This window comes from Hippocampus zosterae, chromosome 3 (assembly GCF_025434085.1).
Source record: "Hippocampus zosterae strain Florida chromosome 3, ASM2543408v3, whole genome shotgun sequence".
Lineage (NCBI taxonomy): Eukaryota > Metazoa > Chordata > Actinopteri > Syngnathiformes > Syngnathidae > Hippocampus > Hippocampus zosterae.
In genome coordinates this window covers 28,328,465-28,343,197 of record NC_067453.1, presented here as the reverse complement: position 1 = coordinate 28,343,197, position 14,733 = coordinate 28,328,465, and the positions used below count along the sequence as shown (strand labels likewise).

The 14,733-nt window shown below is 42.9% G+C and overlaps 1 protein-coding gene and 1 long non-coding RNA gene across 9 annotated transcripts in view; one reads left to right on the top strand and one right to left on the bottom strand.

The window, feature by feature from the left end:
- LOC127598387 (uncharacterized) overlaps positions 1 to 14,733 on the bottom strand; it is a 182,553-nt gene that overhangs the window by 89,605 nt on the left and 78,215 nt on the right. The window lies entirely within an intron of this gene.
- The window catches only part of kiaa1549la (KIAA1549-like a), a 79,947-nt gene that overhangs the window by 36,565 nt on the left and 28,649 nt on the right, over positions 1 to 14,733 (top strand). For 3 of the 4 annotated variants that reach the window (XM_052061986.1, XM_052061985.1, XM_052061987.1), the window contains exons 7-12: positions 311 to 479; positions 6,794 to 6,853; positions 8,279 to 8,439; positions 9,643 to 9,814; positions 12,092 to 12,252; positions 13,760 to 13,795. In XM_052061986.1, the coding sequence (XP_051917946.1) occupies positions 311 to 479; positions 6,794 to 6,853; positions 8,279 to 8,439; positions 9,643 to 9,814; positions 12,092 to 12,252; positions 13,760 to 13,795 (759 nt within the window). The remainder of the gene's footprint in view (positions 1 to 310; positions 480 to 6,793; positions 6,854 to 8,278; positions 8,440 to 9,642; positions 9,815 to 12,091; positions 12,253 to 13,759; positions 13,796 to 14,733) is intronic. The other variant, XM_052061988.1, reaches the window with a different exon arrangement.

Here is a 14,733-nt window from a genome sequence, read left to right as displayed (position 1 = left end):
CCACTTTACTGTGATGATTCAGACCTATTATTTCCCGAATACCACACAGGTCCACTTATGATCGAGGGGGGAAATGTTCATTCAGAGTGTCATACTGTGTCTGGAGCTCCGCTATGCAATCTTTATAGGCAACATAGACATTTTGTACAGTGTTTCAGTTGCACTCTTTAAATTATACAGTGACTCATTGCGATCCGTTAATGTGTGTGCGGTTAAATAAAGAAATGGAAAATTGCAATCATGTACACTTGCGGCAGGTCATGTCTTAGTCAACAAAATGACCCCATTTTATTTGGCTCGTAATCTTCAGATCCAAAGTGTGGCGCAGGAACCGGATTCTCCATCGGTCTCGCTGGTGTATGTGGTCAAGAACCAGGACACAGAACTCAACGGAACCATCTCCAGCGGCCTCCTCAACCAGCTCACTGCTGAATTAGTGGGCTACTTTCTGTTCTACCCGCCTCTGGTCATCGCCGAGCGTACGTAAACACACAATGCTCTACACTTGCTGGTTCTTCTCTGATATATATTTGATAATTTCTCGAAAAACCTGTAGTCACTGGTATCTCACTGCACCCTTGTATTGAGTTTTCAACAATTTCATACTAAATCCCCACTTCCGACATTTGCCTCTTCCAGCAAAGACCCTAACTGTTATTGTGATGGTGCAAATTGTAGTGCTGGAAATATTGAATTGTGTGTCATCAATATTGATGATTTAAATATTGAGTTGAATCATCAGCTACTTAAAGTCAAGTCAAGTCAAGAGTATTTCTCGAGCACTTTCAAACAGCCATCGCTGCATACAAAGTGCTGTACATGGCGCGATTTAGCATGCACAATAAACAGTAAGACAAATCGGTAATAAAGGCGGTAGAAAGCACCAAACAGTAAAATCAAGAACAAATCTAAGTCATGCTGAGTCGAATGCCAAATAAATTAAAATGTAATTCATTACCCAAACTAAAATGCCCTTTAAAATGATTTCCTAATTTGTTTTTCCTTCACTGCATTTTGCTGGTGAGAAAATGTCACACGGTGGAGATGTGATTCTGAGAAATATAATGAGTGGTCACACACAGTTTTGCAAAAGGAGAATCTCATCATTTTGGGCTATCTTGAACACAACCCCCCCACCCCCCCAGCCACATTAATTGAAACCCCTGCTCGAGGACATATTGCTCGTTAATTAGATAAGTCTAGGCAGCAACACTAAATAATTCATAGTTTCTTGTATTGAAGTGCTCAGTGCTCATTCACTTGATGGAACTTTTAGCATCTTGTCTGCACTGCAGGACAATTGACGCATGTGTTGGTTCACAGAAATTCACAGAAAACATTTTGGGGAACATTAGTGCCCTTTGACTGTGCCAGCGATGTATACCCAAAGGCAAAACAATCAAAACCTCTTTTGGTAGATGACACAAGGCATTAATCTCAATATTCATGCATTGCCATTGTTACAAAAGAATAAGACATGGCTAACTGCGAGTACAATATATTTGCTTTATTTTCAATGAACATACTGGTAGTTCAAATTTGTGAGTAAATGAAAATGAGATCATTATTCTATCGACTGTATTTTCATACTTTTTCTGACTTTTTTGTTTGGTTGAGTGCCGTGTGTTTTTTAAAATGGGTTCCTTGGATCAATAGAGGTGAGGAAACATCGGATGATCCTTTTCAAGGTCTCAGGCGTGCCTTTAACTATCCAACTTTGTGCAAGAGGTGGGCTACATCCTGGTTTGGTTGCGAGTCACTTGCACAGGCAGGGTCCTATTTTTGTGCCCATCGCAAGTGCTGTTTCACTCGAGTTTTTTATTCTTTTGGACTTTTCATAGGTAGAATTGGATGGAGTTGTGGGATGGAACGTAGCCAACTCTTGGCCAGTCAATTAAAATCAGGGCAGTCAAAGCGCACCCGTGGTTGACATTGTGGAAGCAGAAAGAGACTCGCTATGGTCCGTGCATGACATTCACACGTTTATGCAAGTAAACTGCAAGATCTCCCCTTGTGGATGATGGGGTCGGCCGCGTATGTGACATGGGTGATTGGAGACCGCCTTATACCCACGACTCTCAGCCGGGTGGAACACTAAGCGTACTGTCTACGAAAATAAGGCCCACAGATTCAACTTCCTAAACTCAACATTATTTATATTGCGATTTAAAACAACCATTGCTGCATACAAAGTGCTGTACGTGGAGTAAAAATTCAAACCCGGAATCTCAGACTGTGAGGCAGATGCGATTGCCTCAATCTTCCACCTTTCCATTAATTGAATGAAAGAATTATGTCAAACAGGGTCTCACGGGGTTTAGGCTCATGCCTTGTTTCATGTATTATTGAGCATCCCAGTTGGAAAAACGTAAAGTCTACTTTTTTTTGGAGTGTGGGTGGGGGTGGGGGGGGGGCTCTACACCTAGTTTTAATCTTGAATGTGTCACCAGACAGAGGAATGACACAATGCCACTTAATGAATATTTAACTATTGGCAGTGCACTGACAGTTTTTAATTGAAAATACGGGACAGTGTGGTCTATGGTTGGTGTGTGTGTGTGTGTGTTTTTTAAACCAACCTAGTAAAATATAGTTGTTATTGACAGAGAGGGGGCAACTTCGACATGTTTTGGGTTCCATCTTAAGGAAACAAGGTATTCCCTTCCACTGCTATGCAGATGACTGCCAGATCTATGTCCCACTGAGCAAGAAAGACGCCTTCTCATTAAGACCACTCCTATCCTGTCTGGAAGAAATCAAAACCTGGATGGCAAAACATTTCTTGAAATTCAACGAAAAGAAGACAGAGGTGATATTGTTTGGTCCCAGTGGCCCTTGTACATTCCATCCTATAGACTTGGGCCCCCTGTCTCCTTATCTGAAATCAACGGTCTCAAACTTGGGCCTTAAACTGGACAGTGAGTTCAAACGCGATTGGCAAATTGGTGCCGTTGTTAAATCCAGCTTCTTTCACCTTAGACAGCTGGCCAAAATAAAACCTCTCCTCTCACATGAACACTTTGAGACAGTAATCCATGCCTTTGTCACATCCCGGCTCGATTACTGCAATGCCCTTTACTTTGGAGTCAGCCAGTCCTCCATTAAGCGCCTTCAGCTGGTCCAGAATGCCGCTTGACTTGACTTGACAAAGAACTGGACCCAGGCAAGTTTGCTGTAATCATGCAAACAATATAATTATTACATAACAGTTGTTGTTCTACTCATTCTTTTTGTCGGTGTGCTGCTGGGCTCAGACAGCCTTTCGCTGCATATGGAGGGTGCCTTCGACAACACTGCCTGCTGAGAGGCACTGACTCCTCTGCAGGGCAGTGAACGATTTCATGACCTAGTTTATGTTTGACCCGCTACTTCCGTAATTAAATCACTTAATAATACCTGCTACAGTGAACAAGACTAAGAACATTAGAAAGGCATGTATTTTAGTGACAAACATGAGGGAGTATTACTTTTAGAATTTGTGGGCTGAGTCACTTCACATATTGACGAGACGTAACTAATTTTCCGTTGGAACGTTTTAGTCTTCCTCTTTTATTAGTACTCCTCTCTTATTGTCGATTTAGCCGTATGGTACAGAGCAACCGGGACTTAGTGGTGAGGACTGTTCAGCTGGACACCTTTTATCGATTTACAATGTGTTGATTCTGCAAAGAAAGAAAGAAAGATGAGGCTCGGTTTTCAATTAAAGAGAGCTGTAAATGACAGGTCATCTTCAGTTCTCAAAGTTCTTAAGCAAAATACTATAATCGCACACGGTGGCAGGCCTGCAGGCGGCAAGCAAGAACGCCTGCCCCCTGCTGGCAAATACGGAACCTGACAATTTCATCCATTTCATGGCTCCAATTATAAATCATATCATTTGCGAACCATCCATCCATCCATCATCTACCGCTTATCCGGGGCCGGGTCGCGGGGGCAACAGCTTTAGCAGGGAAGCCCAGACTTCCCTCTCCCTAGCTACTTCTTCCAGCTCTCCCCGGGGGATCCCGAGTCGTTCCCAGGCAAGCTGGGTGACATAGTCTCTCCAGCGTGTCCTGGGTCTTCCTCGGGGTCTCCTCCCGGTGGGACATGACCGGAACACCTCACCAGGGAGGCGTTCAGGAGGCATCCGAATCAGATGCCCAAGCCACCTCATCTGGCTCCTCTCGATGTGGAGGAGAAGCGGCTCGACTCTGAGCCCCTCCCGGATGACTGAGCTTCTCACCTTATCTCTAAGGGAGAGCCCGGACACCCTACGGAGAAACATTTGCGAACCAACGTAATGATTCCCATTGAAATAATAAGATCGTTGCGGTCTTGATGAGGGAACGGAGCAATATTGTTAAGTTTGATAAATATCTGCTTTTCCCATCTTTGTTTCCAGTCTCCCATTCCCCCTTGTGAATTGTGATGCAAGGCGCCATGTTCAGATGGAGGTCCAGTCATGCCGTTGACTGGCCTTTCCTTTGAAACCACCGGTTGCTAATGAGTTGTTGCTGTCCTTGATATATACAACAGGGATATATATTTGAGACAGAGAGGTCCTCAGATCCCGACTCTGCTCATGAAACATTTCCTAAATTAAGTCAACATTTAGATTTGCGCACATGAACATGGACTTCATGTAACATTGTTTCAAACTGGCCAGTTAGAAGGCCACGAGCGTGGCATCCAGACTTGATATTTATTTATTGATTGATTTACATCCATCCGTCCACTGTCTGAACTGCTTCACTTATTTATTTAAACGTGAAGGATGTAACCCGAGTCGCATCACAGAGAGGCTTCTGCATTCTGTGCGGCGGCTGAAATGCTGTGCCCCATCCATTGCGTTCACTTTTTTTTAATACCTCTGGGTATCATGTTTCATGCATTTTAATGTCTTTTAAAGCCTTAATTTTCACAAAATCCGGATAATGACTCTGAATGCTTTGTAATTCCCAGTGGAAGCCCCGTAGTAGCCAATTCGCATTTTCGTTTATAAAGTATTTACACGCTTTTTGGGTAACATGTATTTTGTGTATTAATTTGGGGATGACCTACTATGTGCCCATTTTTGTTTTTGCTGATCTGTTGCAACAGGCCACTTACATACTGCCGGATTCACAAAGCTTCAGTAGATTCTGAAAAAGAGTCGAGTCCATTTCATGTCAACTTGAATCTTTTGGCCATATACGGTGTATTGTGTGAAAGCGGAGACAAAGAAAGACACATTTCGAGGCAAACATTGCTTGACTGTCCAGTATCTAACTTCACTCCAAATTAACCTCCAGATGCATGCATTGTTTGTAAAGTCTTACATTTTAACAGCTTAGTTTCTAATTTTAGTTCCATTTTGGGAAAGTAATACATTTTAAGCACTGTATGGCCTTTACATGTTCTCCCAGTGAATGCATGACTTTTCTGCCACTATGTCCTCCCGCATTCCAAAAATATGCATGTTAGGTAAGGTGAAGTCAAAATTTTCCTCAGGCGTGAATGTCAATGATGTTTGTTCACGGTGTGCCCGGCCGGCATAAGACTTGGCTGACTGTTCAGGGTGTCAGACAAAAACAAAACAGCACATTTTAATACAGAAATATTCATTCATCTTCCGGGCTGCTTGATCCTCACTAGGGTCGCGGGGGGTGCTGGAGCCTATCCCAGCTGTCTTCGGGCAGTAGGCAGGGGACAACCTGAACTGGTTGCCAGCCAATCGCAGGGCACACAGAGACGAACAACCATCCACGCTCACACTCACACCTAGGGACAATTTAGACTGTCCAATCAGCCTGCCACGCATGTTTTTGGAATGTGGGAGAAAACCGGAGCACCCGGAGAAAACCCACGCAGGCCCGGGGAGAACATGCAAACTCCACACAGGGAGGCCGGAGCTGGAATCGAACCCGGTACCTCTACACTGTGAAGCCGACGTGCTAACCACTGGGCTACCGGGCCGCCCAAGAAATATATTTAAATAGAAAATATTGCAAGTTACACAACAAAAAATATAAAGTCAATAATCTTCGGATTCTCTCCGAAGAGAAGGCGGCATCGTTAGGCATAACATTACTTTTCATTTGTGATGAGGGTGTGTGCGATTGATCAGAGGAGACTAATTTTCCCGAGTGTGAACTTTGTTCGAATTCACATGCGTCTTGGGAAACTGCAGCAACACAAAAGTACGTAAAAGGAACAGGCAAATATTCAGAATTTAGATATTTGGTTTTCGAATCACAATTGGCTTGAAATTACTTTTGATGATTAAAACCTGCACTTGGTCAGCCCGGTTTTAAAACCTCCTGGAATATCCATCCATTTTCCGAACCGCGTGATCCTCACTAGGGTCGCGGGGGGTGCTGGAGCCTATCCCAGCCGTCTTTGGGCAGTAGGCGGGGGACACCCTGAATCGTTTGCCAGCCAATCGCAGGGCACACAGAGACGAACAACCATCCGCGCACACACTCACACCTAGGGACAATTTAGAGCGTCCAATCAGCCTGCCATGCATATTTTTGGAATTTGGGAGGAAACCGGAGCACCCGGAGAAAACCCACGCAGACCCGGGGAGAACATGCAAACTCCACACAGGGAGGCCGGAGCTGGAATCGAACCCGGTACCCCTGCACTGTGACGCCGACGTGGTAACCACTGGACTACCAGGCCGCTCCTCCTGGAATATTCAGAGAAATATACGAAGATTGCCAATGAATGTAGTTTTAGTCTCTGGCCTGAATTGCAACACAATACAATTTCAAGTGTTATTTGTTGATGACCCCAGACCGTCTTTAATGATCTGCTTCTCCTTTCACTTCAGCTCTTGAATACCACAATCTCAACACGTCCACTGCAACCAGGATCTATTGGGTTATAACAGGTAAACCGGGCTGGAAAACAGCCATATATGTCACCGACGCACCTTTCATCTCTGTTTTACTCGCATCCCTCTTTTATTGTATTGACTTGTGTGTGTTGGAAAGTTGGGTTCAATTGTGTCCGATTCTTTTCTAAATCACATAAAGCTAACATGTCCATTCCCGTGAAAATTCTGCTGCCTGCTTCAATTAGCAAGCATAATATTGTCATGGACATTCAAATCTGGGGAAAAAAAAAACTTTTAAAAAAATTACTTATAACAGCTGTCTGCCATTGACAAGGTGTATCCAGAGGTGATCCCTGCAGACAACAAAGAACAAATTCAACACCCTTCAATGTGCCTGCAAATAGCACTACTCCATCCACCATCATCACCCTTTGTTTTGTTTTATCTTTTTTTTTTTTTTTTTACATCTGTGGGTTTGTTCCTGAGTTTATTTTTTTCAATAATTGCCCTAACTCTCATACTGTTCTGTACATGTCCAGTTATCATTTCACATGCGCAGAAATGTTCCATTTTCAAAAATGGAATAATGTTAATTTTTTTGCTAAAGTAACAATAATATATCGCGAGATATAATGATGATGATGTCTCAATTGAGTCCATATATATATATTTTTTCCAACCCAGAGCATACACAATTCAATCCTCAGGTCGCTCCAAAAGCTAGTTCATGCTAGCTCAAGCTAGCTAACGCTTTGAGTGCCGAAGGTGGAGTCAGCCTCGGTAGATGCTTATATGTGAGATGTCAGCTCGCTTGAGCGTGGGCCGAGCACAACCTCTCGTGTTCCTGCCATCTTAACACGCAATGTGGAAATAAATAAATAATTAAATAAATAAACCAATGCAAACCTACTCAGCATAACCAAATGGGACAGAGTAAAAAAAAAGTGATTTGTACTAACCACCTTAACCCAATTCACCCAAGGGCTTTCTTGCGTGCTGGCTCATACTTTACAGTGTGCATCGTGTCTTTAGGTGATGTTTTTTTTTTTGCGGAAAAGTCTATTGATATTTAATTCAGAGGTTGGGCAGAGGGACCAATCGCTTCACATCACATCAGGGTCCAGTGTGAATGATGCCAAAGTGTGTTTCTGTCTGTACACAGACGGAACTCTTGTTGGCTGTTGTAGAAAGAGGCACTCAGGAGCAAGATTAAGGGGTTATCCACTGCTTGTTCCTTTGCGTGCGTCCGTGTGTGAAATAGATGAGGACATTTTGATCAATTCAGCTGCGACAGAAATATTCTGTGTCCATATGTGCATTTTCATTTCTCCTCCTAACCGTTACCTTTCTTCTGCGCTCGTCACTTGGTTTATATGATCATTTTCATCACTTATCAGGGCACCTTTCTCTCCCATCTGAGCCTCTTGAGTGGCCTCTATTCACTGAACGCACAATGTAACCTTGTGCTTCTGCACTCAGTGATCCAGGATGTGGACAGGTCTTCTCTGGAGGCAAACTACCAGAGCTTTGCTAGCCTAATGGAGCAGCGGCTGGCAGAGCTCTTCCATGTGGCCGGTCGGCAGGGATCTCAAACAATGCGATCCAAGCGTGCGACAACCGTGGGGGGTTACACTGTACAGGTGGGTGTAAGGATTTTATTGTATATTTGGAGGGGAGGGGGGCGGTTGGCACTGCCTATATTTTCATTGCAAAGATGGGTAGGACTATTCAAGTTAACTGCAATATTTACACCACATTTATCATTTACATTTGTAAGACTTACAGTACATTAATAGATAATCATTTAAATGGAATGAAATGGTGCCATGATTATCTGCACCGACTGCATAACTGTTGTAGTATTTTATTCTACCACTGATCACTGTAGCTTTGCTTGACACTGCACGTTGTCTCACAGCTGTCATTGGGTGGTACGACCGCACAACGGTAACCTTACTATACGGAATGTCTTTCCATACTTATTTGTCATGTCTTAGTTTATCGTAGTTGCTTGTTATTGATGGTACTAGTGTAACCTGTACTACCGGGGACAAATTCCTTGAGTGTTCTACATACTTGGCCAATAAAGATGATTCTGATTCGGAATTAGAGATTCTTACTGGTTAAAATCTCCTAGGCGGTCCCAAACTTTTAGAGAAAAAAGATTTTTTGTGAAATACTAGATCGATACAATACAATACAATACATCCTGATTTATATAGCGCTTTCACAACATAGATAGATAGATACTCGATTCAGCATCAAGGGTTTCACAGCCACATTGTGAACCAGCAGCCAGCCAGAACGGCCCTACTCATTCAACGCCGAATGAAAGTCCTCAAAGGTGTAAATTACTTTTTTTTTTGTCAGCTAGCTCCACATTGTGCAAATTAAGATAAGAATTGTCTTCTCCTGGGTGTTATACTTGACAACGCCTCAGGCTTTTATGGGAAGTCACAGGTGACAGATTTGATAGCTCCGGAGATAAAGGAGGGGGAAATGCTTACAGCAAATGGGCACCCGGCAAATGATGCAGGGCCCTTCCTTTTAATGACAAAAATGGAATTGCCAGCCTTGCTCGAATCCAGTTGTGTACATACAGGCCATATTGTATTCTAATGGAAATAAATGGCATCTTCCAGTGATGGAAAATAAGTTTAGTCTTCTTCAAAGTATTTTTATCTTGTGGCAAATCCAAGTATGGTAAGAAAGAAAAGCCATTCTGAAGAATGGTTTGCTCATTGTAATCAAAGATGTGGATTTGATCCATTTGGACTGAATATACAATGTAGACACCAAATAATGCCTTTAAATCCGATTTTGCCTTTGTTGTCCTTTCTCAGATGGTAAGCATGCGTCGGCTGCCTGGTCCAAAGAACCCGGCGGAGATGACGTATTACGCACAAATGAATGGCGCGCCCATCACTGGAACCGCAGCGGCCAAGACGCTAAGCAGTCTGGACTCCCAGACCATGGCGCTGACTCTGGGTTACTTTGTGCAAGTGCAGGCTGAACGTAAGCTCTGATTTCAGTCATTCTTGTGCACGGGTTTAACAGGGTTACTTGAAAAATGTATTCCAACCCAGTTAAGTCATCCGTCCATTCATCCATCCATTCATTTTCTGATCCACTTATCCTCGCTAGGGCTGCGGGTGTGCTGGAGCTTCTCCCAGCTGGCTTTGGGCAGCAGACGGGGTACACTGTGAACTGTGAAACAAATGCAGATGCACATCAAATGACTAATGACTTAAACCTGACAGGAGTGACGGTTTACGGGATGCGTAGTCGAAAACACAGAAGAGAGATGCTGTGTTTGGAGCATACTGTACATAAATCCGATTTGAACACAAACAGATGGAGGGTGGTGGGGGGGGGGGTAAGCTCAGTGCATCATTCGTCCTTTAGTCTTGGCTTTGATAAGCATAACTCAGAGAAGATCAAGGACAAACCACATTGTGTCTTGAATGTACAGAGGATTCAGCTGAAGGACACAACCCTAATTGAATCTGAAAGCTGTTTTGAAAGCAAATGAGCCTGACAGCAGAACAAATATTTACTGTATTACCGGAGATTCTGAGAAGCATGATAAAACATAATGTTTTAGTCAGATGATAAGGCACAGGGATATCTTTTTGTTTTTGTATGGGGTGACCATGTTGTTTTAACCATCTAGAGCAGGGGTGGCCAACCATAATAATAATACATTTCATTTATAAACACCTTTCATGAACGAAAGCTAAAGACACAAACAAACAAAAAAATCTTTATTTCCCAGCCATTCCCTCCTCCCACCCCTTGTGGTCGTCTTGGGACCAGTTCGTTGGCTCCCGGTCGATCGCGATCGACGTATTGGTGCCCCGTTGCCTGAAAATCAGAGGTAATTGGATGACTAGCTTAGCGCTTAGCGCCATTGTTTGCGCATGAGCGGTGATGCAGTCATCTGATTGGTTGCCCTCTATGTCAATCAAGTAACGGGATTGATGAAAGGCTAACATAGTCTGTTCGGTATATTCAGCGCCTTGGTTTGAATGGCACCGCCACTGGAGCCGCGTTGAACCAGCCAAAGAGCCGCATGCAGCTCGCGAGCCGTGGGTTGGCCACCGCTGATTTAGAGTATACGGAACGACTTCTTTTTTTTAGATTTTCTAGGTTTGTGCAATGAAACCATTTCATGGAAGACATACGCACAGCAGCTAAAACCAACAACATACTAACTATATCATTCAAAGTGGGAGTAAAGGCAAAATATTTTGTAATAAACATTTTTAAGGTGATGTGAAAAGCTAACCATAACTACTTCAACTGTGTCATTATTCAATCGAAAATAGACTAATGAATGGATTATTTTTTCCATGCTGTTAAAATACTGGACCTCTTTCTCATTATAAACAAGAAGAAGAGTAATGCAGTGCGCAACATGTACTGTATGTATTGTTATTACTGTATTATTATTTTTTGGAACGAACGTTCTTTCTAAAGTGTTTGTTAGTATCCACTTTTGAGGCACTTCTCATCTGGAAAATTTACCAGCTAACTGTCATGTTTGGCTCATTAGCATTTTAACAGAGTCAATCTCGGCAGTTATTCAAATCGAAATGCTTTCGCTTTGTGTTGAGGGGAAATTGTGTTGTTCGTGGCTGCTGAATGTTGTTCATGTTGAAGCATCTGAAGAGCACTTCATGTTCCCTCGCACTTATTTTCTTCCACTCACTTCCCGAGAATCCATAATTAACCAACTGGAGCCTTCCCAACAATCTGCCCTTCTCTTCTGGAGGAATGTCATGTACCTCATTCACACTCGCTTCACACAGTCCTGAAAAGCATCAGAATTCGGCCATTTGGATGTCCTGCATAACAGCAGTTTTATACTTTGCCCAAGTATGACCAGCTTTACTTTTCTTGCACTGTTTTCAGTGAACTACTAATACTCATTTCAAAAACATAGAAAGACTTATTTACACACCTAAATGATGACACTGGGCTAGAGGCGCACAAAGCTTTGGGCCATTTATATTTTCCAATGAATCTGATGTGCATGAATTTGGATTGTGAAACATACCTGGAGCCATTCTAAGAAAACACGGCAAACTTGTCATATCGGAGCCGAGGTTCAAACACAGAACCCCTTGGCTGTGTCCAAACGCAGAAATGGCATTGGGTTATGTAATAGAGCCAATGAGTAGCCACAGATAGTTCACTTTGCACTTTGATGAACAAGCATAATGGCATAATTGGTGGTGCTTCGTCCAGTTTCAAATGCTAACGACGGCGTGGCTTCTAATTTGTTTGCAGCTGTGGTGAAGATGCCGCCGAGCAACTTGTGGATCATGGCTATCCTCACACCGCTGTTCTTGCTGATGGTGGTCATCGGCATGGTGGTCTTCATTCTTTGTAAGAGGAACAGGGTCATCTTTAAAGCTGGTGCCTTCAGGACCTTCAAAAGGCGCTCCAAGGTAAGTCTGCCTCATTTTTATACATGCCTGCTGTGATTTCCAAATCCCTCCCTTTTTTATTTTTTTTTCCTAAAAATTATGAAGTGGGGGTGGTTGATCATGTTCATGATCTTTTATCATTAGCGCTACAACATGCTCCGGTACACAATTCATAAAAATTGCATAACCCGGTTGTGTGACACATCACAGTGAGAAGTGATTGTGTTAATTTGTCCCTTCGGGACAGGAAAATTGAATCCCATCTGTGTAGGTCTTGGCTCATTTATTTTTCCTCACTGCCCAATAGCCCTTGGTCAGTGCTAATCATGCATGTTGCAAAGACTAATGAGCGGAGAGGAGAAGCGCAAGGATCACTGCGCTGCAAGGGAACCTTTGGGTAGTGTTGGACCTTTAAAATGATAGCATTCAACGATGTTCACTCGAGGTTAAATACAAATCCGTTCTTTCAAATGCGCGGTGTGGATTATATAGGTTTTAATGACTGGTTTGACTTTGCTATACTGTTTGTTTTCTACGCGCAGTTCAATGCATGGCTGTCTAGGCCGTTTACAACTTCTGGTGATCCTGACACAATAGTGACACTTCTACAAACGTGTAACATTTACATCACATCTGATGGAAGGATGAAGAGATGGATAAATACTTTATTAATCAAGAAACAGGAATGTATTAGTAGCCACACCTCCACTTCACAATTTAATAAGACAGGTCTGCCAAAAAGTATTTTCCCCCAACAGGTACACATGCGTCATGTTAAAACCATACACAGCATTCATTTAAAAAAAAAACCAAATCCCGATTCCCAAATTGTCTTAAGTTTTTCACTTTTGTCCAATATGTTTTTCACCATTGGAAAAAAAAAAATCTGTCGCCTTAATTGAAGGTATCTGAGATTCTTTGATCGAAATGCATGGCAGCATACCTCATATACACTTGTAACACTCGTGTTCCATTTTCTGGGTTTGGTTCAAACATTCGAGTGATAAGAAACCAACGCTGATTTTGACATGATAGTGCTTACATTGAAAATAGCGTCTCTTCAGCCAGCCTTGTCCAGTCATGGATGGAGAAAAGTAATGTTGGGGTTGTTATGTGAATTAGCCAGAAAAAAACAAAAAAACGTCACGATCAAATATAGATATCTTGCAAAATATTTGCTTGGTTGTTTAATTTCACATTTTGTGGGTGGTAAGTCACTCCGGAGACCTAATGAATTATTCGTAACAATTATTTGTAGCCCATCTGTCTCCTTTAACAGCTAAGGGCAAGGGATGTCTCCACATCGTCAGATTCAGTATTCATTTTGATGGCAACATACACAGCCAGCAGCAAACACACACACACACACACACACACACACACACACACACAAAACCCGTCTCATTTTTTTTCATTGATCGATTTCACCTAGCCTTGCATTTTCATTCTGTCCTAAATTGTATTACTGTAATCCCTTCCTGACTTTTTTTACCCCCCCCCCCCCCCCCCTGAACTCTTTCCTGTTAAGACCTCATATCGGCGAGAGGGCAGTTACCACCACCAGGTACTGTCTGAGATTCAGGATTAGTTGCAGACTGTCTGGCTGAGTGATTGTTTTGATCATTTGATGAGTGTATTTCTGTGTTGGGCTGCTTTTGTTGCTGCTGGGTGAAATCATGCATATGGCTGCTCTTTCATGGACATAGCTGATCCACCCCGCCTTCATTGACCACGACATATCACCAGCAGGTGCGAGAGATGTGAAGTGGCCATGAGGCAATGTGAAAGTGGCTGTAATAGGGCTCTAAATTTGCCTGTCTGTTACTTTTAAATGCGTCATCTGTAAAAGTCGCTTAATGGGTTTAATTCTGACTGCAGGCAGCCATTTTTTTTTTACCGATGTTCATAAACATGAACAACAGAAAGGAAGCTTAATGCCCATGTTTTAAACATCCATAAATAACATTGCAAATTTGTGTCACCAGCCAAGACTGATTTGCACCTACTTGTCGTTACTCTCCTTCCCTTCCTTTCAAAAGAGTTAAGAGTGGGGGGGGGGGTGTTCTCCCGCACGCTCCCACAACTGTTTTGATGTGTAATATACACGACCTGTTCTCCATTTAGGTCAATACAAATCGGAAGCCATATATCACGTGCACCTTTGACAAGTGCATCAAAATATAAATATTTCTGCTAATAATAGAAATTGTTGGCTTACATAGCTGGCACACACACACACACACACACATATAGAGCAACATTCAAAGTTCATACAGTTCACCTCATTCTAGTTAGCGCACCAAAGACTATTATCTTCTTCCTAACCGCTTGATCCTCACGAGGGTCGCGGGGGGTGTTCAATCAGCCTGCCATGCATATTTTTGGAATGTGGGAGGAAACCGGAGCACCCGGAGAAAACCCACACAGGCCCGGGGAGAACATGCAAACTCCACACAGGGAGGCCGGAGCTGGAATCAAACCCGGTACCTCTGCACTGTGAAG